Source organism: Rhinolophus sinicus, linkage group LG03 (genome assembly GCF_036562045.2).
Source record: "Rhinolophus sinicus isolate RSC01 linkage group LG03, ASM3656204v1, whole genome shotgun sequence".
In the NCBI taxonomy this organism is placed as follows: domain Eukaryota; kingdom Metazoa; phylum Chordata; class Mammalia; order Chiroptera; family Rhinolophidae; genus Rhinolophus; species Rhinolophus sinicus.
The window spans coordinates 103,390,885-103,416,473 of NC_133753.1; the positions used below are offsets into that span (position 1 = coordinate 103,390,885).

General features: G+C 38.0%; 1 protein-coding gene across 2 annotated transcripts in view; it reads right to left on the reverse strand.

Annotated features, from left to right (window-relative positions):
* Window positions 1-752: 752 nt before the first annotated feature.
* LOC109460015 (general transcription factor II-I repeat domain-containing protein 2) overlaps window positions 753-25,589 on the reverse strand; it is a 65,579-nt gene continuing 40,742 nt past the window's right edge. For both annotated transcript variants that reach the window (XM_019755013.2, XM_074328446.1), the window contains 7 exons: window positions 14,008-14,064; window positions 10,783-10,845; window positions 6,575-6,652; window positions 5,590-5,673; window positions 4,910-5,093; window positions 4,301-4,329; window positions 753-2,566 (listed from right to left, as the gene is read on the reverse strand). In XM_019755013.2, the coding sequence (XP_019610572.2) occupies window positions 963-2,566; window positions 4,301-4,329; window positions 4,910-5,093; window positions 5,590-5,673; window positions 6,575-6,652; window positions 10,783-10,845; window positions 14,008-14,064 (2,099 nt within the window). In that variant the 3' untranslated portion in view covers window positions 753-962. The remainder of the gene's footprint in view (window positions 2,567-4,300; window positions 4,330-4,909; window positions 5,094-5,589; window positions 5,674-6,574; window positions 6,653-10,782; window positions 10,846-14,007; window positions 14,065-25,589) is intronic.

Sequence of the window (25,589 nt, forward strand, 5' to 3'; positions counted from 1 at the left end):
GTCCGATTTACTGCAGTTGGTGACTAAATCCTGGTAATATAAGAGAATATCCCTATTCTTAGAAAATACTCCCTAAAGTATTTAGGTTTAAATGATGTATGTAACTTTCCCTCAAATGGTTCAGAAAAAAATTATGCACATATGATGTTTACATATTATAGGTACTCAGACATTCATTTATACACTTACAGGCAATGTTGTACACACATGTATACTCATAAAAGAGGGAGAGAGCAAACAAATGATAAAACGGGTAAAATATTATGAGAATATGGCTAAAAAGCATATAAATGTTCTTTATACTATTTTCATTTCTGCAACTTCTCTGTAAATTTGAAATTATTTTAAAATAAAGTTACAAAACAAAAAGACAATCTCTAAATCTAAATTAACTTTCTTTGCCTTTTCAAGGCAAATGTTATTTGTTTGGGTGTTTTCCATTTTAAGTCCTCTCTTTCCGGTATCTCATGCGGCGACAGAGGCTGATAACGCAGGACAAGTACAGTCTGTCCATATGTCTCCAGTCGACTCTCCTTAAACTTGACATCATGTTGGATCACAAGGGACAGCATGCAAAACAGGGGGGGGGGAGATAAATGTGTGTGCATATGTGCCCCTCAATGAATACACACATTTGTTTATCTCTCTCTGTTCTCTGTTGATTGATTTAAACCTCAAGATGCCAGCAGGGGTCAAGCAGGTATGCGATTAAGTGACACAGGCCAGGCATAAGAAAAGCCAACTACTAGAAATACAAGAAAACCTTGATTTTTACTGGACTACAGTGAAGCATAAAATGTCATACAAAGAGGTATGATACTGCAAATTATAATTCCGAGTCATAGTGGAAAAACCTCTGAAAAACAGAAATAGTTAATAATTCACTTGCCCACCTCACAATCCCTTGGGCCTAGAGGATTCTAGTCTTACCCCCTGCGGGGTGTTGCCTGGAGCGTTCTTCATCATGTGGCGATCTGAAGCACAGAGTCCCACTGTGAGTCCTTTGCTTGGGAGCAGTATTTCGTTTTACTCAGTTTCATAATGGAAAACAGCTGTTCACAAATGTAGGTGCTCCCGAACATGGATAGAATCTTCGCACAGTGGTGTCTGTATTTCGGGTAGCTACTCCAGAGGTATTTGTAGAATTCCGGTATTCCCACCTTGTCGTACTTGGCTTTCAGTACCGTGTTGCACTGCAGATCAATAACCTCCATCTGCAGTGCTTCGGGAACGCTCTCAATCTTCATGGAGAAAGGGGAGCTGAACAGGGTCAGTTCACTTTCATAGAGTTTGAAATCAGACAACCTTTTCTGGAATTCAGTCTTTAGTTCCACGATTTTGGGAATGTAGTTCAGACCATCGCTTTCATTTCTGGAAACCGATTTCAGTGTGGGAAAGTGAGCCAGATTATTCCTTGCCAAATGAGTTTCCCAAAGGCACAGTTTTGCCAGAAACGCCCGAATCAAGTCGTACATTTGCATAACGATTTGCGAATGCCCTTGGAGAGATATGTTCAAAGTGTTTAGATGCATTGTCATATCGACCAAGAAGGCCAAGTCTTTGATCCAGTCTTGAGAGCTCAGCTGAGGCAGGGGCTTTCCTCTGGATGACATGAAGGAATCAATTTCTTCCAACGATTCAAAAAACCTCTTTAGCACCAGCCCACGACTGAGCCATTTGATCTCTGTGTAGTACAGAAGGCTGCCATATTGGCTGTCCAGTTCATAAAGCAAAGTTGTGAACTCGCTGTGGTTCAGTCCACGGGAGCATATCCAGTTCACGGAGTTAACGACCACATTCATGACGTGGTCCATCTTTAACTTTTGAGCGCAAAGTGATTCTGGGTGAATAATGCAGCAAACCGACTTCAGATCTGAGCCCTTGCAAACCATTGCCACCTTGGACCTAAGTTTTGTAATAAGTCCGTCGTTCCCATCTATCATGGCAGGAGTGCCAGTTGAGGCCACACTTACTAATTTTGACCAGTCAATATTAAATTTTTTAAGACTTTTCTCAACACGCAAGAATATCTCATTTCCAGATTTTGTACCTGTCATGGGCACCGTATCCAGAAGTTCTTCCGACACATCAAAATTCTCATCAACGCCACGGATGAATATGGCCAGCTGGGTGGTATTATTTATATCTGTGATCTCATCAATTGCAAGAGAATATGCCACAAATGATTTGATTTTTTCACGTAACTTCTCCCATAAGTTCCCAGTCACATCTTCCATAGGCGGCATGGCAGCTGTTTCATTGGGACTCACATTTCCAAACACTTGTTTTTGCTCAGGACACACAATTTCTGATGACCCTAAGAGATACTTTCTGAGTCCTATTTTCAGCTCATGAAGCTTCTCGTCACGCATCTTCTCAGTATACTGGTCATAGTGCTTACTGTGGTTGGTTTGATAATGGCGTCTTAGGTTGTATTCTTTTGACACAGACATGCTCTGTTTGCATATTAAACACGTAGGAATGTTCTGCACTTCCACGAAGAAATATGCTCTCTCCCACTTTTCTTGAAATACACGGCCCTCTTGGTCTATCTTTCTTTTTCCCACTTTTGATAGAGACATGGAGACAAGAAATATTTCACTTTTCTCATACCTCTACTATTAGAAAAACAGCATGATGATAAACAGGACAGATAAAGAGGTGGGGGGAGGGGCGTGGTTAACTGGAGAGGAATACATCCCTGCAAAGAGGAACAGCTGACACTCAGCTCCAGTAAAATGCTGCAGCAGGGAACATGGGCCGCTGAGGCTGGATCTCCAGATTTCTCAACAAAACTTGGAAATTGATTTTCAGGGAAAAGGTCCCTGGCTTTTTAATGTTGGCTACTAATTCCCCTTTTTAAAAGGTATCTGAGCCAAACAAAAGATATTGTTGGCGAGGTTCAGAAAATAGCTCTGTTTGCCACTTGAATTTTAAACAGGAATGACTTGAAAATATATTTGCATCTTAACATATTTTTTCATTTGATTCTCAAGAGAACTTTGAAATCAGAGAAGGAAACAAGCACAAATGGTGTGTGATTTACCTGCTGTGAGTCACAGAGGACACTGGAGATAGCCACAGAACTACACAGAACTTACTTTTTTTCAATTTAAAGAACCTAGACACGATGCAGGTAAGCTTTATTTTGAGAGAACATAGACATAAAAATTCACTTTAAGAAAATGCAGGCAGAGACAGAAAGTAATTTAGTGGTTGCCTGGGGCTGGGGTGGGAATAGGCAATGACTGAAAATGGGTGGGAGGAATCTTTTTGGGGGTGATGGAAATGTTCTAATATTAGATTCTGGTGATAGTTGCACAACTCTGTAAATTTACTATAATAGAACCCACTGAATTGTGTACAGTCTACATAAGTGAATTTTCTGGCATGTAAATTATGCCTCAATAAAGCTGTTAAAAATGTAAAAATTCATTTAACAATCAGATGGGTTTAGGAGTAATAATTGAGCATTTGAATAGAATACTTTAGTTTCCAAACTTTATTGATTTATTTATTTTTATAGAGATTTTTTTTTTAATTAAAGTTTATTGGGGTGACAACTTATTTTTTTATTATTTTTTTAAGGAGGGCGCAGCTCCAGTGGCCCATGCAGGGATCGAACAGGCAACTTTGGTGTTATTAGCACCACACTCTAACCAACTGGTCACCCCTAGTTTCCAGACTTTAAATGAGGAGGTTTCCTTGTGACTCAAACTCTCGAGAACATCTCTACACCTGCCTTATCCACCCTATGGGATACTGACTTGCTTGCAAGGACTCCTGGGGAGACATTTAAAATGTTTAACCAGCAGATTGGCTGGGGCATTGTTCAATCAGAACAGATGTCAACCTCAGCACTGGGGGTGGGGGTGGGGGTTCCAGGAGCCCCTGCTGTACCAGGTGGTACCCATTCTGGTTCTGAAACTGTGGGATTTTGGGGGTGGGGGCTCTAGGAGGTGAGGCTGAGGTGGCCAGGCAGGCACTATCTGCCAACTGAGATGGAGTAGTTCAGTATTAGGACAGGAGCCCCACCATAAAGGGCTACGTCACACATCACACAGTCCGATGTGGGGCAAGCTCCACCAAACTGATGTACGAGAAAAAAAGTCTGGCTAATGAAACTCAAGAAACAGAATTAAAAGACTTTCGAACAATTAAGAAAAATAAAATACATATAAAGAGCAGCATGCTTTGCTCTAAGGCTCAGGAAGCATGGACCCCCATGGTGAGTGCCCACCAAGACACTTTACACTGCACCGCGGGGGGCTGGAATGATCTCACCACCCCGAATACTCACCATTGCTAAGCTCAAGGCCTGGGAGTGGTCTGAAGAGAAAGAGAAATTGGTGAATGCAACAACATTCATTTTTTCCTCTTTTGTCCATTTAGTTCTATTTGACAGACTTTTGTGAGTGTCAACTCTGCTAGGCACAGCACAGAGATAAAATGAGAGATAAAATGAGACAGGCTGCCCATGATCACGAAGAAACAGGAACAGGGATATACACTTCACAGAAGCAAATACGATAAAATGAGTGTGAGAGGCAGCCTGGCACAGCAGTTGACTGCAGGGACCCACCCACCGCCCATCTCCTGGGGAGAAAGTCCCTGCACTGCCCCTTGTCCACCTAGGGCAGTGGTGTCCAAACTGCGGCCCGCGGGCCAACTGCGGCCTGCAATCCATTTTTAATTGGCCCGCAGCAAATTCCAAAAATATATTTAGTTTACTTAAATAAACCAGGTGAGGCAATAGTACTTCACCTCGAGTGAGTGGCCCGGCTGTTTGTGTATTTTACCGCATATGGCCCTTGGTGAAAAACGTTGAAAAAAGTTTGGACACCCCTGGCCTAGGGCAAATGATGCTCTGTAGGTTCATGCTCATGACCAACAGGGGACTCTCACTTACCTAATGACGGTGAATTTGATGAATTCTGCGGCATCCAAGATCCTTCTCATGGAGCTGATTTCCAGGTAACCAGGGGCTTTGAATACTACCCCCGGGGGCATGCCATCGATGACCACACAGCCAGGGTTGAATGTGATTTTCCTGTAGGGAACTTTCACGGGGAAATCCACTCCAATGGCTTCACCTATGATGAGACAAACAGCAAAAAACTAGTTGCGTTTGTCATTTACTTTTCCCAAACCATGCTTTATCTTTAATGTCAGGATTTTAAAATCACTCATATCAAGTGACAAAATTGGTGATCAGCCAATATTTAATTTCCAGTAGTACTATGATGTATGAATAATTTGATTTTGAAATTGGCACTGGGTAGTACAACAGACTCAGTTTCTCTATCCATTAATTAGGGATTATTATAATATCTACTGAAAAAGGTTTTTGTTAGGATTAAATGATTAATCATGTGTTGAGTGCTAAAAACAATGCTCAGCCATGGTAAGAACTCAGTTAATCAAAGATAGCTGCTATTATTATTACTAGTGTTTCCATGTAAAAGCTTCTCAGTAAAAATACACACTAATTTCGATCCCAGAAAGGTCAGTTTCTTAGATAAAGTATTCAATTAAAAAGAAATATTTCAAATATATAACTGTTGGATATGTAACGATATAAACACTTACCAAATTTTCGGCTAAAGAGGTCATTGACTTGTTCTCTTAGTTGTTTTATCTTTTCAATGCTTGATAATCTTTCCTTCTCATTATCTAAAAATAATGAAACAAATAAGCAAACTAGGGTTATTAATATATTTGCTCCCAAGAAAGCTATGGCAGAGATGCCTGTTAGCACATAACAAAAGCTTTTCCCTTGGCTTATTCAGTTTAGTTTTAGCAAAAATTAAGCATTTTAGAAATTTGTAAATGGAAGCCATTATAGATGGTACAGAATTTTCCTAATTATAACTCTATATAAACATACTACTTTCGGGAACATTTTCAATATCATGTAATACAAGGATGTCCACTTTCACCACTACTCTTCAACATTATAATAGAAATCCTAGCCAATGCAATATGACATGTAAAAGGAATAAGATGTATCAAGATTAGAAGAAAATAGTTTTCAATACTTAAAATTTTTATTCTATTTAATTTTGAATAACTGAAGCAACTCGGTGGTTCAATATTCAAGAGATATAAAATAGTACATAGTGAAACGTCTCTCTTCCATCCCTATCTCAGCTCTCAGTTTTCTCCCTTGGAGGATCTCTGTTGTTAGATTCTGTTGTATTTCTCCAGATATATTTTACATATACTTATTCAGAAAAGATTATTTGATGGGCAGCAAATAAATTTAACCTCTGTGGCTAATTCCAATGCAATGGTGGCCAGTGCTTGGAGTCGCCTGCCCTGACGTGTATTTTCCAGGTAATTCCAGACCATGGCTGGGAGAAGCAATATATCTGATTAACAATGTTTGATACAAGCAAGATATGTGGTGTGTGGCAATCTGCAGCGTATGTTATATTCCTGAATTGGCATTCCTTTGTTGACAGGGTGAATTAAGCAGAAAATAATAACTCCAAGAGACTAACACGTCATAAAATGGTTAAAACATAACAAAATAAAAATACAAATTATGATAAAGACAGATAAACTTCCATACCTGGAACTGTCACCTGAATGATGTTAAGATCTTCAACACCTGCTGCAGAACTTGTAATATTGGATGAATTTCTGTTTCCTTAAAATAGAAATTGAAATTCAGAACTTACAGAAAATTAGGCCAATTCTCCTTTAAAAATGTCAAAGTGCCACTGACCTGAAGCCCAGAATGAATTTTTCTAAATCCAGAGAACACTTAGCTGCAGGGTAACAAGATGGCTTGGCATTAATTAATATTTGAGTCTATGCAATTTATTGGTGATGTCAAAAGGGGAAAAGGGCACAATTGCTTTTATTTAGTTTGTAGCCCCAATACTTCAGTCTACTTATTTTTTAAAAGAAGTGTGCTTAAAAGTATATTTCCTTGCTGTTATTCTCAGTTTAAGGGGGGAACAAAGGAAATAAGACATAAATGTGCCCAAGAGGACATTTAAGTAGCAGACAGACATCGTATGAAAAATGATTTAACAAAGTCATGGAAAGGCTCAGACACGGTTAAATAGTAAAAGCAGAGTTGACGTTATCATGTTTTTTGGTCAAATGATAAACACAACATTCCCTTAAGTTCTAGGTGAGAGATGTAAATGAGCCTGTCTAGTCCTTTCCCAGGATCTCAAAGCTCAGTCCCCAGTGTTGTGTGAAGGAAGAATCATTTGGGCGCTGGAGATTCTGCATCTGAAGAGCAAGACCTCAGAAGGACTCAAGGAGGCACACCAGCAACCAAAGCCCTCAGATTTTCCTGCAGCGTTCCTGCTGCTTCAAACACAGGATTTTTGGAGAAAACGTGGGAAAATTTGCTGCTGTTATCCTCAAAGTTACTCATTTTTCTGATAAATCTAATAATTCTGAAGGTCTGATTCTAAACAGTCAGGTTTAACATTAAGGGACTACTAAAACTACTGTGAGCTTCTATAATCACCTAGAAATAAGAAAAATCTTTCAGGGAACTTAACCTCATCGAGCCTCTGAAAACTCAGAACCAAATTCAGGTCATCAGAATCGACAGAGAGAGAGAGAGTGCCAGAAGATGAGGCCTTAAGCTCTGATGAAGTGCTAATGCTTTATCATTAAAACGGACTCCTCAAAATACTAAAATCTGTCACAAAACACACCAAGCAAAATTTAAAAATTGATCAAAATCCAATTATAATCAATGCATAAATTGGCATTAATCCATTTTAATTACCCTGCACATTTCAAATAAATGGATGGGATTTTTCATTAATGGGTCTAAGTCTTAACTCGTCTAAAACTCGTGTTACATGAACAATGACTCTTTTTGAGTTGACCGCTCAATTACCTTGTGAGTTAGTTTGACGCTGCTCATGTGGCTCATACTCTGAGCCATCAGAATAATCCTTGTCAGATGAAGGATAAGAACAGCCCCAGCTGGACTTCCAGAAGCTGAGTCCTTTGCTAGATGCATGCTCGTTGGTGGCTAAGTGATTTGCCAAATAAGTCATAGCTAATTCTTTAAAAAACTGCTATCCAGAACAAAAGGGTGATTTGGTCTCCATTTCCTGTACAATCGGATGACCCACAAGCCAGCAGCACGGCAGAGAGGCTGCTATGGAGAACATTTCTGGCGTTCACATGACTGCTGGACTTCGATTCTAATGTGGAATTCTCTTTATAGTCTTAAATGTACTTTAAGGAAACAACCCACGTGACCATCAATGGAAGAATGGATAAATTGTGATTTATATACAGAATAGAGTATTATTCAGACTTAAAAAGGAAGAAAGTTTTGACATATGCTGTAACATGGATGAACCTTGATGATTTTAAGTGAAAGAAACCAGACACAAAAGGTCACATGCTTTTCCATCTATATGAAGTATGTAGAACTGGTGGATCCACAGAGACAGAAAGCAAATTGCTGGTTGCCAGGGGCAAGTGGAGTGTGAGTGCGGAATGGGGAGATTTCTTTTGGGGAGATGAAAATGTTTTGAAACTAGAGGTGGTGATGGTTGTACCACACTGTGAGTGTACTAAATGCCATTGAATTGTTCACTGTAAAATGGTTAATTTTATGTTAATTTCACCTCAAAATTTTTAAAAAGCAATTTAAGGGTTTCCTTTCATGGAATTTTAAGGGGAAAAGAAATCTCACCGTATGTATAGCTCAGAATAGTGGGACCTAATGCCACTGATGCCCTCTGATGACTCTGAAACTGGGCCATGTGAACATCGTATTTCATCCATAAACCTGCCCAGGCCCCACGGACTTCAAGTACAGGCGAATCAGCACAAATCCATCCTCACTGGTGGGAAATCCATCTGTGGGTCAGGGACATCCTCCCAGGACTGGAAGCACCTCCTCTGGGCTCAGTTACCCTGATGGCATCACACATAATTTCCAGCAAAGCTGTCAGGGCTAAAGCATGGCAGGAAGGCTGTCCATTTGCACAGACGCCATCGACACCTGAATTTTCCCCTTTAATGCTTAAGATATGCTTCCTTAGGGGTGGCCGGTTAGCTCAGTTAGTTAGAGTGTGGTGCTAATAACACCAAGGTTGCCGTTTGATCCCCCCATGGGCCACTGCGAGCTGTGCCCTCCTTAAAAAAAAAAATCTGTATCTATATATCTATATATACACACACACATATATATAAATATATATATATATATACTTCCTGTGGAGAAGGAAAATAAGTAAAATCCCACATAAGACCAATACTGTTGGTATAGTTTCTTTTTTGGTATTTTCTTCTTTTTTATAGGTACTAATTTTTCTAAACAAAATTGAGATTATACTATAAATTGTGATTTCCTTTGGTCTTTTTCTGTTTCCTGTATAACTTGTCTTGAGCTAGACAGTTTTGTTTCTCACTGAACACACAGTGAGCATTTTTCCAAATGGATCACCACGACCCATTCTCTAACTGTTGGGCACTTAGATTGCACCCCCTTTTTCACTGTTATAAATAATGATAAGAAAGGTTTTTTCCCCCTAAAGCAATCAACTTGATGAACCCATTTTTAGAATTCAAATAAATGAAGTACAACATAAGAATCAAATCAGGGTGGAAACATCCACTCAGTTGCAAAATTCCCCCAATCACAGCAAAACCAGCTCAGATGCTGTGATGTTTCAAGTGAAGTAATATTATCTCCAAGTAAAAAGCACTCACTCAGAAAAAAAAAGTAAATACAACTTTGAGGGGATAAATGTTTATTTTAAAAGCATAATTTGTATATATATAATCCAATACTACTATAATCCAAATACTACTGTCTTCTTGTTAAATCATGTTTCTGATGGAAAAAAATGATAAATTGCAATTATTTAATGCTATTTTATAATACAGATTTTACTAAGTCAAAATCTCGTCTGTTCAGACGAGTGAGATTTTATTAAATGCTAGGATAGAATTACATACCTAGTAACATTAATTCTGAGACCTCATAACATTATTAGACACATAAAATAAAATAACTTGTCATATTAGGAAGACATTACAGATTGCTCATATTCCAGGAGCAGAGATAAAAGTATTATTTAGCAGATTACTAAATGGATCACAATGAAAGAAAACAGGCACATTCTTTTAACATTTAGGGCTGAAAATCCACAAATCCCAGGATAAAGGGTCTCATTCATTTCTATGAAAAGTCAAAAATATTTTTAAAAAAGTTTGATTACAAAGAATATCCTTAGAATATGTTTCTAACTATTGGATGTAGTTTTTAAACAAGCATATGAACAAAAAACCCCAAATGATTATGTGTTGGTTTGTATTGTAAAAAAAATAACCTTTTATCATGGATCATAAAAAATAAATCTATTTCAAATCACACTTTGAACTTTACTTCATTTAGATATTTGCACTTAAACTGAGTTCGCTGATTTCAGGCCTGATCAGTTGTTATTTTTGAACTCGTCTCTCACACTCCAGGAGGAGCGGGAATTTGTTTCTGAGTGAACAAGCCCTTTCCTTCCCTTTTCCCTCCCCCACCCTGTCCTCTTCATTTGTTCCTCACTTGGACAGCACAATTTGGTCCCAGGTGGCTCAGTGCTAATTTGCATGGCCTAATTAGTTGTCTAAAATGCCTAGAGTACTGGGTACTTGATGGGAACCGGGCTGTTCTGGTCACACACACACACACAAACATGGACTTCTGTCTTTTTCCCCACAATAATCCTTTAAAAAGAAATGAAAACTATACTTAGCAGAGTGAATGTGATGAGGCTTTTGGCAACTGACCTTCAATTTTCACCTCAGCTTCAGGGTCCTCACACGGTTCTGAAGGGACAAGCTGAGTAGAATCTTGAAAAAAAAATTTTCTAAAATGACATTCATTATTATGTATTCTCATGTTCCAACATCTTACTGCTCCTATACCAAAAAAGTAGCTTATCCTGGCATTTTAAATACATTTCATACGTAGTAAACATATAGGTACAAGGATAAAGTAATTTTAATTTTAAAAGGGATAACAGGGTAATACAGGATAATTTTATAAGTGATAAGGAGAGATAAGAAATTTTCAGATATTATCAAGTAATACAGAGTTACCCACATCATGTGGTCATAGTATTTTCTTGTTGTCATCAGGAATTACTAGGATAAAAAAAGCCATTTGTGGGCCGGCCCGGTGGCACAGGCGGTTAGAGCTCCGTGCTCCTAACTCCAAAGGCTGCCAGTTCGATTCCCACATGGGCCAGTGGGCTCTCAACCACAAGGTTGCCAGTTCAATTCCTCGAGTCCCGCAAGGGATGGTGGGCTGCGCCCCCTGCAACTAGCAACGGCAACTGGACCTGGAGCTGAGCTGCGCCCTCCACAACTAAGACTGAAAGGACAACAACTTGAAGCTGAACAGAACCCTCCACAACTAAGATTGAAAGGACAACAACTTGACTTGGAAAAAAAGTCCCCAATAAAGTCCTGTTCCCCTTCCCCAATAAAATCTAAAAAAAAAGCCATTTGCTTTAGTTAATAGTTCCCCTCTTATCCTGCCAGCAGCCCCGGGAGGGTTCAGTCTGTTATTATATGGAAGCATAATCGAGTTTTCTGGTGGACGAGAATTATGACACATACTGGGAGTCCCAAAATAATGTATACAAGTGGACACTTTGGTCGATGTTACTCAAGCAGTAGTTTGCTGCAATCAGAAGTGTCTGGATGCTGATGGTAACCACTTTGAGCACCTCTTGTAACTGCAGAAGTCAAACATGACTTGTATTCATCTTTTGTTATCTGTATATATTGAGTATTACAATTTTAATACAGTTGTCCTTTCTTAAAATGTGCATACATTTTTTGGGCACCCTCTGTACATTAAGTTCCACATATAGACAAAAGCCTAGCTAGATTATCTCATTAACTCTGGTTCATTTTAGAAAGATTTGGCAAAGCTTACATTAATTGTTAGTAAAAAAAAGACTAAAACTCAAAACTAATTTAGCTGTTTTGATAGCGCACTATAGTGATATAAGATGTAACCTTTGGGAAAAAAATGGGTGAAGGTACATAGCACTTCTCTGTGCTATTCGTGCAGCTTCTTGGGAATCTATAATTATTTCAAAATAAAAAGTAAAAAAAAAAAATCAAACGAACAACTCTGTTGTAAATGGGCTTCCCACTACCATGTGATATATACTTCAGAAATAAAGTAATTCAAAGAATATCCAATGAAATCTTTTCTGACACTCAATACCAATCCTACAACTGTTTCCACACTCAATACCAATTCTACAACTGTTTCTTTCATTGGTTTTCTTTCTAAAATACTATCTATCCATTAAAAAAACAATATCTTAACAGACTTTACAAAGGGAAGTAAAACAATGTAAGGGAGAAACAGATTTCAACTGAATTAGAAATAACCTGCTCCCTCACACCCAGAGGTCAGAGCCTGCCTTGAAGATAAAGAAAAGAAACAAAGACACAAAAGGAAGAAATCTGTCACCTGCCACAATAGGGATGAACCCTGAGGGCATTATGCTCAGTGAAATAAGCCAGTCACTGAAAGACAAATACTGTATGATCGATCACTTATATGAGGCATCTAGAGTAGTCACATTCAGAGATAGAAAGTAGAATGGGGTTGCTGCGCGAGAAAAGTTTTTTAATGGGGATAGGTCTGCAAGATGAAAAAGCTCCGAGGATCCGTTTCACATCAGTGTGAATATACTTAACACTTAGGACTCAGCCAGTAGTGAACTGCATACTTAATGGTTATTATATGTTGTGTGTTTTTATTTTTAACCACAATAAAATAGATGTAATTTAGAAAAATAAACTGAAGTTAAATAATGACAGAATCAATCTGTCTTCTTGGTTTAAAGCAAATAAGTTCAAAATAATGAACTTTATGAGTGAATGAACAATTCCAAGACCAGACTCTATCGTAGTCTATTCTCTGGCAAAATCTATCAGATTCTCTTAGGTCAGAGAATTGGACAAACTGCTCAGGGGCTGTTGGAACCGTCCTCCACAATGAAGAACTCCAGACACCCCCAAGTCAAAAGAGAAGCTGTTAAAATGACTGCAAATCAGTTTCCTGGAGAACACTTTTGACTTAAGAGAAAAAGTACAAATCATTTTGATACTAAGATAGATATACAGTTCCTAAAAGCAAGATCATCTTGCCTATAAACTGACAAAGACGTTCCATGCCTCTAGGTTTGGTGAGGAAGTTTCCTTTGTTAATGTTGATGGACATTTATAAACCACTTTAAGGGTTCAGGCCTTAAATATAATGCTCAAGATCTATACACGAATGGAGGGAAGTATTACTACATTTTAGTTCTAATTCAAGAATTTCCTAAAGTCCTTTCCAACTCTGTTCAAAAGAATTTTGGCATGCCTATCAAGAAGACACAATGAAATAAAGCAACAAATGGTGAGGGAGAAACTGACCTAACATGGTTCCCTGCCACGTGGATCTGAGCTAAAATGGTGCCCGGAGCAGAGAGAGAAGTCCCCAGCCTAAACCCCAGCCCACTTCCGCATACTCCCCTCCAAGCCACAGCCCGAGCCAATCACCAGACGACACCTACCCCTTGCCCAACTCAAAGAAGTCCCCAACCCATAAAAACCTGCTCAAAACCTTGCTAGGGGCTCAGTCTTTTGGGAAGGATCCCGCTGAGCCCGCTGGCATAATAAAGCTGACTCTCCTAACTCTCTGAGCACCGCTTGGGTTCTTTCCCATCCTGGTATCCGTAACAATGGCCGTGGTGCTAAGTTTTCTCATCACTTCTACATCCAGATGCTTTAAACAGAATTGCAGATCAGGAAACAAAGAGAGTGATAGTTCTTAATATTACATCTTAGGACTAGGACTCAGCCAGTTCTGTTTTTTAAGAAAGCATGCCAGGAAGTCCCTTTGTTTATTTTCAAACGTGTGTGTGTTTTAAAAGAGTGTGTTCTCTGTAAAATATTGTAAACTAAAACAAACAAACAAATCGAATGTCTCGGTTTTCTAACCTTCCATTGGTAATTCCATTTCGATTACTTCATTGATCGCAGAACAATGATGGCTTTCTGAAAGGAAAGCAGACAATATATAAAAAAGGTAGAAATACAATTTTTTAAAAAAGAGACCTTTTAAAACAATGCAAACAGTTCAAGACCTGACCAGAAATGTGCATGAAATTGTTCTGACTCCTTGAAATAAAATTTGCACACATGATCCTTTCTTTCCATTTTTCCTTTGTTCTTTTATTTGTACTATGGAGAAATTTCAAACATACAAAAGCAGAGAGATGGTATAATAAAGCCAACGCCCGTCCCCCAGCACCTACAGTCATCAACGCCCTGAGCCTGTTTCGTCTGTGCCCACCCTGCCCCTGCTGCTTGTTTAAAATAAACCCCAGGTGTGGTAGCGTTCAGTGTGCAAGTACTATGGAGGTACCAGTAAGACTGAACTCTCTTCCGTCACCACCACCCCAATACCATGATAAGCCCCCAAATTAACAACTGTTTTTTATCATCATCTCATCTCTAGTCAGTGTTCAAATTTCCTTAATTTTCTCATAAATATCTTTTTCTAAAAATACTTTTTATCTTGAAATAGTTTTAAACTTACAGAGAAGTTGCAAAAATGTATCCTTTACTCAGATAACATAATATTAACATTTTATTGTTTCCTTTATCATTTGTATGCTCTTTTTCCCCAATCTATCTATATAGAGACAGATGTAGATATATGTACTCCCCGCCCCCCTAACCATTTGATGGAAAGCTACATACTTTACCGTCCTTTATCTCTAAATACTTCCATAAGTATTTCCTAAAAATAAGGGTATTCTCTTATATGATCATAGTACACTTATAAGAATCACAGAATTTAACATTGTGACTTTTATTCATTCTATTATTTGTATTGCAGTTTTGTCAGCTGCCCCAAATGTCCTTTATAGCTCTTCCCCTTTCAGTGCAGGATCCAGTTTGAGGTCTGGTGTTTTCGTTGTGGCGTTTCTTTAGTCTCCTTTAATCTGGAACAGTTTCATAGTGTGTCTTTGATATTTATGGCATTGCCATTTTTTAAGACTAAAAACTCCTTCCCCACCCTTTTCCCCTCAATGGAATGTTCCTCATTTGAAGTTTGTTTTATGTTTCTTCAGGACATGATTTCAGGTTTTGCATTTCAGCTAGGTGATGGTGTGTCCTTCTCAGGGTATCACATCTGGAGACATCTATACATCACATCTATATACCACATTATGTGCTCACCACCCAGAGTCAGTTCTCTTTCCATCACCATATATTTGATCCCCTTTACCCTCATCTACTACCACCCTCCCCCTTACCCTCTGGTAAAACTAAACTATTGTCTGTGTCTATGAGTTTTGTTTCTTCGGTTTTCTTGTTCTTTTGTTGTTTTCAGTTTTATATACCACATGTCAGTGACATCATATGGTTCTCTGCTTTTTCTGTCTGACTTATTTCGCTTAGCATTATAATCTCAAGATCCATCCATGTTGTCACAAATGGCAGTATTTCATCTATTCTTATGGCAGAATAGTATTCCATTGTGTATATATACCACAACTTCTTTATCCAATCATCTATGGAAGGACACTTTGGTTGTTTCCATGTCATGGCCACTGTAAATAAAGCTGCAATGAACCCATCAACATTTTATGAATGGTTTTAATAACCACTGGTGATTACTGCCGAAGTGCATTGTTATGTTAGGGGTTTCAAAATGGGGACATCGTATGACTTCTTTTTCAAAGCCTTATGTTTTATTGCCCAAAATTATTTTAAGTAAAAATGAGAAAAAAAAAAGAGGGGAAGAATTCAGTACATACTTTATTTACTAGGTAAAAGATTAAATCCAAATAAATTTTGGTTTTTATTATCAGTGATTCTTACTATAAAATTATTAATAAATGTGTGCCAGCAACAACAAATAAAACCCCAAAGCATTTCTTTTATGCTTTTCTTATATATTTTTTCCTCATTGTGAAGTGCAGATACGGAACTTTAGATTCTGATATTAAGTTTCTTCCAATAAGGGACAAAAACCAAACCGGTCATATTATTGTTTTCCAGGTGTGTGGGGACTAACATCGTGGGGCTTTAATTCCCATTCTCATGACTGAAATCAGAGTAACTGAGGTCTAAAAGGAAGACTCCTTCATATTTGAGATTGGAAACTCACAGCCAGCAGTGTTGTAGGAGGGCCCACAGCCTGATAACAGACAGCTTTTTGTTCATTTACCAATTCTGCAATTACTTGAAGAAAGCATGGGGATAGCGGGAGAGAGGGTATATATCAGGCACACACTAATTTAAGCTTTTTTTCTCTTTCTAGCCTCTTGCCCCATGTTTGCCCATATTGGAAGGGAGGGGCAGGAGGCAGCTGAGACTGCACGGAGCCAACCGAGAAGAAGCTACTGGGAAGGTGGTGAAGGGCAGCCGGCAGGAGGCAGGACAGACTCCTGGCGAGCCGTCCCACCAGCACTCACATATTCACGGGCTCTCTGGCTCCCTTACCCAGTGATTCTCACTGCCTTGTGAAATCTGCAGCATCCTGCCACACATGTTCTGAGGTGACATGGAAGACAAGTAAATCTTGGGTTGCTCATGGGCAGAACAGACACCGGCGAAGGCCTTTCTACAGCCAAAGGACATAATGTGGCAACTGAATGTGCAACCTGGTTCATCAATTCGTTTATGTCTGTCACAATACAGCTAAAGAGCAAGATTGGGGGTTGAGGGATTTCTGGGTTGATAGGGAAAGAGATATGACCACGAGGTGGCGCTACCACACAAAGCTTTATTTGGGCAACGCTTTGACAAGTTCGCATGGAGGGGTGGGGAAAGTCCTCACCTAAATAAAGGTCCTATGCTTCAGTGCGGGGACCACCTTGCAAAAGTGGGAGGGGCAAGGGAACTCCTGGGGAGAGGGAGATAGGGAAGGGGGCTCCTGTGTCAAGGTGACAGCGCTCAGCAGCACGGAGGTGGGTTTCTGGGTCAGAGAGTTGTGAGGGGTAGCAGTGGCTGGAAGTCTTTATAGCCCTGGGGGGTTTCCTTACCTTAGCCTAGCAGATGTTGGGTGCACTTGGGAGTTTGGCACCAACAGGCTTTTGAGCTAATAGGTCTCAGCCTGCTGTGAAGAAATAAACAATGTAGAGACCAACATACAGAGGGCGTCTTTGCCTCATTTCTAAAACACCAACTAACTTCAACACTGCATCAGCAAGCTGTTCACCCTGTGCGACATGGAGCCACAAATACTACAAAATACAAATCACTTAAATATAAAGGCCAGTCACTTACCCATTTTGAGTCTTATTATATGACTTTACCAAACAGAAGTAGAATAATTTAGAAACAAATTTCTCCGTATTAGGTTCACGTCTAAGCAAGATAAAGTTTACATAAAAACAGAAGGAGGCCAATGCATTTCTTTTCCTCCTCGTCCATTTCAAAAGTCAAAATCCAGAACTGAGTATGATACTCGGTAAATTCAGTGTATATTAACTCTAAAATACTGACATGCTCTAGGAGGTGGAAGAGTATATACGTTTGCAATACTTCAAAACGAGGATGTTTTCATCAGCAGGACAACTTTTTGAAGGACCTGCTTTGGAGTACAAATTTAGTCATCAAATTTGGGTTAAAGATATAGAATAGAGATCATTTCATTTTAAAAAAGGCAAAATTAAAAATAAATGGGCAACAATGAAATTCTGATACATGCTACAAGGATGAACCTTGAATGCTAAGTGAAATAAGCCAGTCATAAAAAGACCACTATGGTATGATTCCACTTATGTGATGTACTTAGTAATAGGCAAATTCATAGAGACAGAAAACAAAATGGTGGTTGTCAGTGGCAGAGAGGAAGGCGAAATGGGCAGCGTTGCTTAATGGGTACAGAGCTTCTGTTTGTGAAGATGATAAAGTTCTGGAGGGGGATGGTGGTAATGGTCACACAACTTAATGTACTTAATGCCACCGACCTATGCATTTAAAACACGGTTAAAATGATAAGTTTTATGTTATGTATATTCTACCACAATAACATAAAAAAAGGGAAGTGAGTGAAAGATGACTAATGTCAATTTACCAAGAGGACAAGAACTCCGATAAATTTATCCACAGTTATAACAAAAATATTTTCCTGGTCTAGAGATTTAACAGTGAAAAGCATACATATTGAAGAGGCATCAAATGTGTTGAAAATGATCTGATAATCAGTCTTTTCAAGTCAAAAGTTAAAATTATTCACAAATTTTATTTTACACATTATTTTTACAGATTGTAGATACAGGTTACTCTTATATTGAATCTGCTTATATTTTAAATTTATTGAGATATAATTCACACACTATAAAATCCACCCTGTTAAAAGTATACAAGTCAATTGTTTTCCATATATTCACAAGGTTGTACAACCATCATCACTATCTATTTTCAGAACATTTTCATCATCCTCAAAAGAAACCTTGTATCCCCTCGCAGTCACTTCCCACTCTCTTCTCTCTCTAGACCCTTGTAACCACTAATCTACTTTCTGTCTCTATGGATTTGCTTATTCTGGACGTATCAGATACATAGATTCATATAATATGTAGATTTTTGTGTCTGGTTTCTTTCATTTAGCATGTTTTCAAGGTTCATCCATGTACCGTGTTTCCCCGAAAATAAGACCTGGCCAGACCATCAGCTCTAATCTGTCTTTTGGAGCAAAAATTAATATAAGACCCAGTCTTATTTTAATTTAATATTAAGACCGGGTATAATATAATATAATATAATATAATATAATATAATACAATATAATATATAATATAATACCGGGTCTAATATAATATAATACCTGGTCAATATAATATAATATAATACCGGGTCTTATATTAATTTTTGCTCCAAAAGATGCATTAGAATTGATGGTCCGGCTAGGTCTTATTTTCGGGAAAACATGGTAATAGCATGTTACCTCACTGTTTTTTATGGCTGATATTCCATTAATAATATTACATTGTGTGAATATACCACATTTTATTTATTCATTCATCAGTTGATGGACACGGGTTGTATTCATCTTTTGGCTATTGGGAATAATGTACAAGTTTTTGTGAGGACGTATGTTTTCAATTACCTTGGGTACATACATAGAACTGTATATATCTAGGAGTAGAATTGATGGGTCATATGGTAACTCTCAGTTTAACTTTTTGAGGAGCTGTCAAAATATTCTTAAAAATGGCTGACCATAAAACTATTAAACTGATAAATGAATTTGGTAAAGTAGCAGGATACAAAATGAATCTTCAGAAATCAGTTGCATTTTTATGTCAATAACAAATCATCAGAAAAAGAAATTAAGAAAACAATCCCATTTACAGTTACATCAAAAAAATAAAATACCTAGGAATAAATTTAACCAGGAAAGTAAAAGAACTGTACTCAGAAAATTATAAGACATTGAACTGAAAAACTGAAGAAGATACAAAAAAATGGAAGCATATACCATGCTCATGGATAGGAAGAATTAACATAGTTAAAATGTCCATACTACCAAAACGATCTATAGATTCAATGCAATCCCTACAAACAATCCTAAAATTTATATGGAATCATAAAAGATCCCAAATAGCCACAGCAATCTTGAGAAATAAGAACAAAGCTGGCGGTATCATGCTACCTGGTATCAAACTAGACTACAAGACTATAGTAATCAAAAGAGCAGGAGCTGGCATAAAAAAAGACACATAGATAAATGGAGCAGAATAAAGAACCTGGAAATAAATCCAAGCCTATATGGTCATTTAATCTATGACAAAGGAAGCAAGAATTGGAAAAACTGTATAGATACATGCAAAAAAAGAAACTGGATCACCTTTTTATTCCATATACAAGAATAAAGTAAAAATGGATTAAAGACTTAAATGTAAGACCCGAAACCATAAAACTTCTAGAAGAAAACATAGGCAGTAAACTCTCTGACATTACCCTTGGTAATATTTTTACTAATATATCTTTTTGGGCAAGGGAAACAAAAGAAAAAATAAACAAATGGGACTATATCAAACTAAAACGTTTTTGCACAGCAAAGGAAACCATCAATAAAACGAAAAGACATCCTAATGGGAGAAGATATTCACCAATGGTACATCTGGTAAGGGGTTAATATCCAAAATTTATTAAAAAACTCATACAATTCAACACCAAAAAAACAAACAATCCAACTAACAAATGGGCAGAGGACCTGAATAGATATTTCTCCAAAGAGGACATACAGATGGCCAATAGATATATGAAAAGATGCTCAACATCACTAATCATTAGAGAAATGCAAATAAAAATCACAGTGAGATACTACCTCACTCCTGTCAGAATGGCTATCAACAAACAAGTGTTGGAGAGGATATGGAGAAAAGGGAAACCTCATGCACTGTTGGTGGGGTTGCAAATTGGTGCAGCCACCATGCAAAAGAGTATGGAGGCTCCTCAAAAAATGAAAACTAGAACAACCTTATGACCCAGCAATTCCACTCCTGGTTATTTATCCAAAGAAATCCAAAAACACTAGTTTGAAAAGATGCATCCTTATATTCACTGCAGCACTATTCAAAATAGCCAAGATATGGAAACAACCCAAGTGCCCATCAATCGATGACAGGATAAAGAAATTGTGGTACATATATAAATGGAATATTACTCTGCCATAAAAAGAATGAAATCTTACCATTGCAACAACATGGATGAACCTAGAGGGTATTATGCTAAATGAAATAAGTCAGAGAAAGACAAATACTATTTTATCTCATTATATGTGGAATGTAAAGAACAAAATAAATGAACAAACAAAATAGAAACAAACCCATAGATACAGAGAACAAACTGATGGTTACTAGATGGGAGGCTGGGTGAGAACGATGAAGGGATTAAGAAGTACAAATTGTAGTCACAAAATAGTTATGGGGATGTAAAATATATTTGGGGAATATAGTCAATAATACTGTAAAAATTATGTATAGTGTCGATGGGTACTAAACTTTTTGGGAGGATTACTTCATAAATTATATAAATGCCAAACTATGATGTACACATGAAACTAACATAAAATAATATTGAATGCCAACTATAATAAAAAAATCATCACAGGGATATAAAGTACAGCATAGGGAATACAGTCAATAATATTCTAGTAACTATGCACAGTGTCAGATGGGTAATAGAATTACTGGGGTTATTACTTTATGAGCCTTATAAATGTCTAATCATTATGTTGTTTTATACACTCGAAACTAATAAAATAAAGTTTTAAAAAGTGGCTGGGCCATTTTACATTCCCACTAGAAATGTATGAGCATCTCAACTTCTCATATCTTCACTTGGTATTTCTCCAACATTTGTTATTGTCTGCCTTTTTAATTATCATCATCCTAGTGAGTACGAAGTAGTATTTCATTGTGATTTTGGTTTGCATATCTCTAATGAATAGTTATGTTGAACATCTTTTCACGTATGTACTGGCTACTTGTATATCTTCAGAAAAATGTCTATTTAAATCATTTGCCCATTTTTAAATTGGGTAGTTTAAATTGCCCATTTTAAATATACCCAATTTATATTCTGTACATAGTTACTAGAATATTATTGACTATATCTTTATTGTTGAGTTGAAAGAGTTTTTATATATTCTGAATACTGATTCTTATTGGATATGTAATTTGCAAATATTTTCTCCCATTCTGTTAGTGATTTTTCTCACTTTCTTGATAGTGTTCTTTGAAGCACAAGAATTTTTAATTTCAGTGAAGTTCAATTTATTTTTTCTCTGTCTGCTTGTGCTTTAGGTATATAAGAAACCATCACTTAATCCAAGGTCACAAAGATTTACATCTATGTTTTCTTCTAAAAGTTTTATAGTTCTAGCTCTTACAGTTAGGTCTTTGACCCACTTTGAATTAAGTTTTGTATATAGTATGTAGTAAATCCAGATTTATTGTGAATATCCGGTTGTTTCAGTACCATTTTTTGGAAAGATTATTCTTACCCTATTGAATTGTTTTGGCACCATTGTTGAAAATCACTTTTAAATTGATCAGTTTACTTCTGGACTATTTCATTGATTCATGTCTACCCTTATGCCAGCACCACAGAGTGTTGACTATTGTAGCTTTGTAGTAGGTTTTGAAATCAGGAAGTATGTGTCTTCTAACTTTGTTCTTTTTCAAGATTGTTTTGGCTATTCGGGGTCCCATGCATTTCCATATGAATCTTATGAAAGTTTTCAAATCCATGAACACAGGATATTATCCCATTTATTTAGGTCTTTAATATCTTTCAACAGTGTTTTGTGGTTTTCAGTGTACAAGTCTTATATTCCTTTGGTTAAATTTATTCCTAAGCATTTTATTTTTTTTGATACCATTAGAAGTGGAATTTTCTTATCTAATGTTTTGATTCATTGCTAATGTATAGAAATAAAATTGATTTTTGTATATTGATCTTGTATATTGATCCTGCAACCTTGCTAAACTTATTAGCTCCAATCGTTTATGTGTGTGTATGTGTGTGTGTGTGTGTGTGCATGTGTGTTTGTGTGTGTGCGCGCGCACATAGTTTTTGGGATTTTCTTTATACAAGATCACGGCATCTGCAAATAGAATGGTTTTACTTCTTCCTTTCCAATCTAGACGCCTGTTTTGCCCCTTCTCTAAATTGCTCGGCCTAGAACATCTGGTACAATGTTGAGAAGATGTGGCAACAACGGACATCTTTGTCTTATTCCTGGTCTTAGAGGGGAAACTTTCTGTCTTTCATCATTAAGTATTACATTAGCTGTAGGGTTTTTATAGACACTCCTTATTTGGTTGAAGAAGATCCCCTCAATTCTTAGTTTGTTGAGTGTTTTGTGTTTTTTTGGTTTGTTTGTTTCTTTTTTTACCATGAAGAGTGTTGGATTTTGTCATAAACCTTTTCCGACATCTATTGGGATGACTGTATAGTTTTTGTCCTTTATTCTATTACTATGTTGTATTCCACTGATAGATTTCCATATGCTGAACCAACCTTGTGTTCATAGGATAAATCCCACTTTGTCATGATGTGTAATCCTTTTATATGTTATGGGATTCATTTGTTAGTATTCTGTATTCATATTCTATATTAATAAGGAATATTGCTCTGTAGAAAAGGAGATAATTCTGCATTGTCCAGATGGGCTCAATGTAATCAAAAAGGTCATTTAGGTGTAGAAGAGAGACGCAGAAGAGTCAGTGTCAGAGTGATGTGATGTGAGTAGATAATGTTAATTCCTTGGTTTTGGGCTTTTCCATCCACTTCTCTCTCTGCCTGGAAACCTCCTCCCCCAAATCATGCATTGTCAGGAAGAAAACTGAATGGTGCTGATATTCTTATAGCCACCAATGCCAAGTGAGCCGGGGTGTAGTGTATCTCAGCCAAGCTTGTACTGTGTGTTCTGCGTCTCTAGGGGCCCCGGAGACTGGGTCCTTGCACATGTAAATGACCTTATGGGACTTCCGTGGGCCCCACAGTGTCCAAGATACGTGTGTGTGTGCGTGTGTGTGTGTTGGGTTAGGGGGTTTCCAAGATGTTTGTGCTGCAGACAGAGCCTGAGGTCCTGGTGGGGGTGGAGTGGGGCATCAGATTTTCACAGAAATGTCACTTGAGCCTCTGAGCACTGTGGGTCAATGGCTGACTTTACTAGTGGTTCCTCAAGGGCCAGTCGCAACTCTGAGTTGGTCACATTTTTGCTTTTATGGCTTTAAGAATTTCTCCCTTACATCAATACTTCAATACATGAGTATTTAACCTAAATGGTTACAAAAACATTCAATGCTATGAAACATAGTCCATGATAGCTGGCATTTTTAACTCTTTGGTCATCAAGAAAGAAGCTGCCCAACATAAAGAGTTCTACAAAGAATAACTGCTGAAAAGTCCTGTCATTCCCAGGCCAAGCAGGAGAAAGGTTATGTACGTATTATACATTTAACCTAAATGGTTTTCTTAAATTAAATGTACTTCTTTCTGAAAAACTAAGACAGGAGGATTGCAGATACATCTAATCATTTATTTCACTGCTACCTGTGGGAGTAGAATCTACCAGTAGCCTATGCCCGACTGTATACATTTTGATCAACACCAAGATCATTTAAGTTCAAAAATATGTTCTTGGGAATCAAGACATAATTATAAGTACTTTTTCCAAAACAACAGTAATTTAGAAAGAGGTGACATCGGTTCTTTGTGAGGGATATGCTCATCTGAGCAAGTATATGTAAGTGTTCAGTGTGTACAGAGCCCCGGGCTTGGGTCTCTGGGGCTGGAGTAAGATGGTGGATCTTCCTGTCAGGAGCTTGCTGCCCACTGAGGGAGTCCCCAGCAAAGGCGAACAGAACACAGCAACCCGCACTAAATGCCGTGTGCAATTAGGGAGCTGAGATTCTGACTGTGAACTCACTGGAATTCTGCAGAGTAAGAAGGGAGTTGCATGGAGGGATGGGCTTCTATAAAAGCCAGGTAGAAGGAGGATTCGGGTTTCGTTTTTGGAATCCCAGACTGAGCAGTGTGTCCAAAGAATCCAGGGAGGGTGATGGTGGGGAAGGCAGATGGAATAGGAGGGCAGGCTGGAAAGAGCAGAACTGCCGTCATAAATTGGGACTCTAGAGGTGGAGAGCCAGACAGTGTGTGAGCAGGGAAAGGCTCTGGACAGATCCCAGTTTTCAGAGAATAACAGTTGGCGGGGCAGGATGGACTGAAAAGGGATCCTCTGCCCAGAGGGAAGGAGACTGGTCACCAGGGACTGCAACAGGCAGGTGGGGAGCCTGGCCCAGGACAGCAATTACAACGGACACTTCCATTGGTGTCTGCCTTTGGATTTTTTGTAAAAAAGTTTTTAGTAAAATTTATGGCGCTACATAATGCTCCGTAAATGCAGGACAATTTCAAAATTAAGATTTTTGTAGGAAACATTTGAAATCTGATGATAATGTTTGAGGGGTGAAACTGAAAATTGTCCTGCACTCTGCCCACATGCACAACAGAGCCAAAGATGGAGAAAGGCTCGCAAGGCTGTACAACAGTGATATCGATATGATGACATTATAGTGTCAAAGCAGCCTCACGCTGGGCTCCGGCAGGATTCTGGTCTTGGGCAGGGTTGCTGCACAGACCACCTACCTTTGTCACATTTGAAAACTGTGTGTATTTGGTAATAACCGTCTTCTCCCCATTTAACTTACATGATGTCAGTGAAGCAACTATTATCAGAATGGGCGTCTGAATTTCCTAACTCTCATCTCCATCCCTTTTAACTTGGAATATTTTCTCCGTAACACAAGAGAGGATTAAGGGGGAAATTTTTAGAACACACAAAATAAGAGTATTTAATAGACAAACTCAAGTAAAATGCACCCTGAAGCACCTTTTAGCATACGGACTAGGCTAAAGAGAATCCATGTAATGACTGTAAAATTTTTCACTCCAAATGACAACATGCTAGAGCATAGGTGAATGTGCGTGGATCTTTATTACTCTTTGCCTGTTTTCCAGATAGGTGATAATTAAAATGTTTC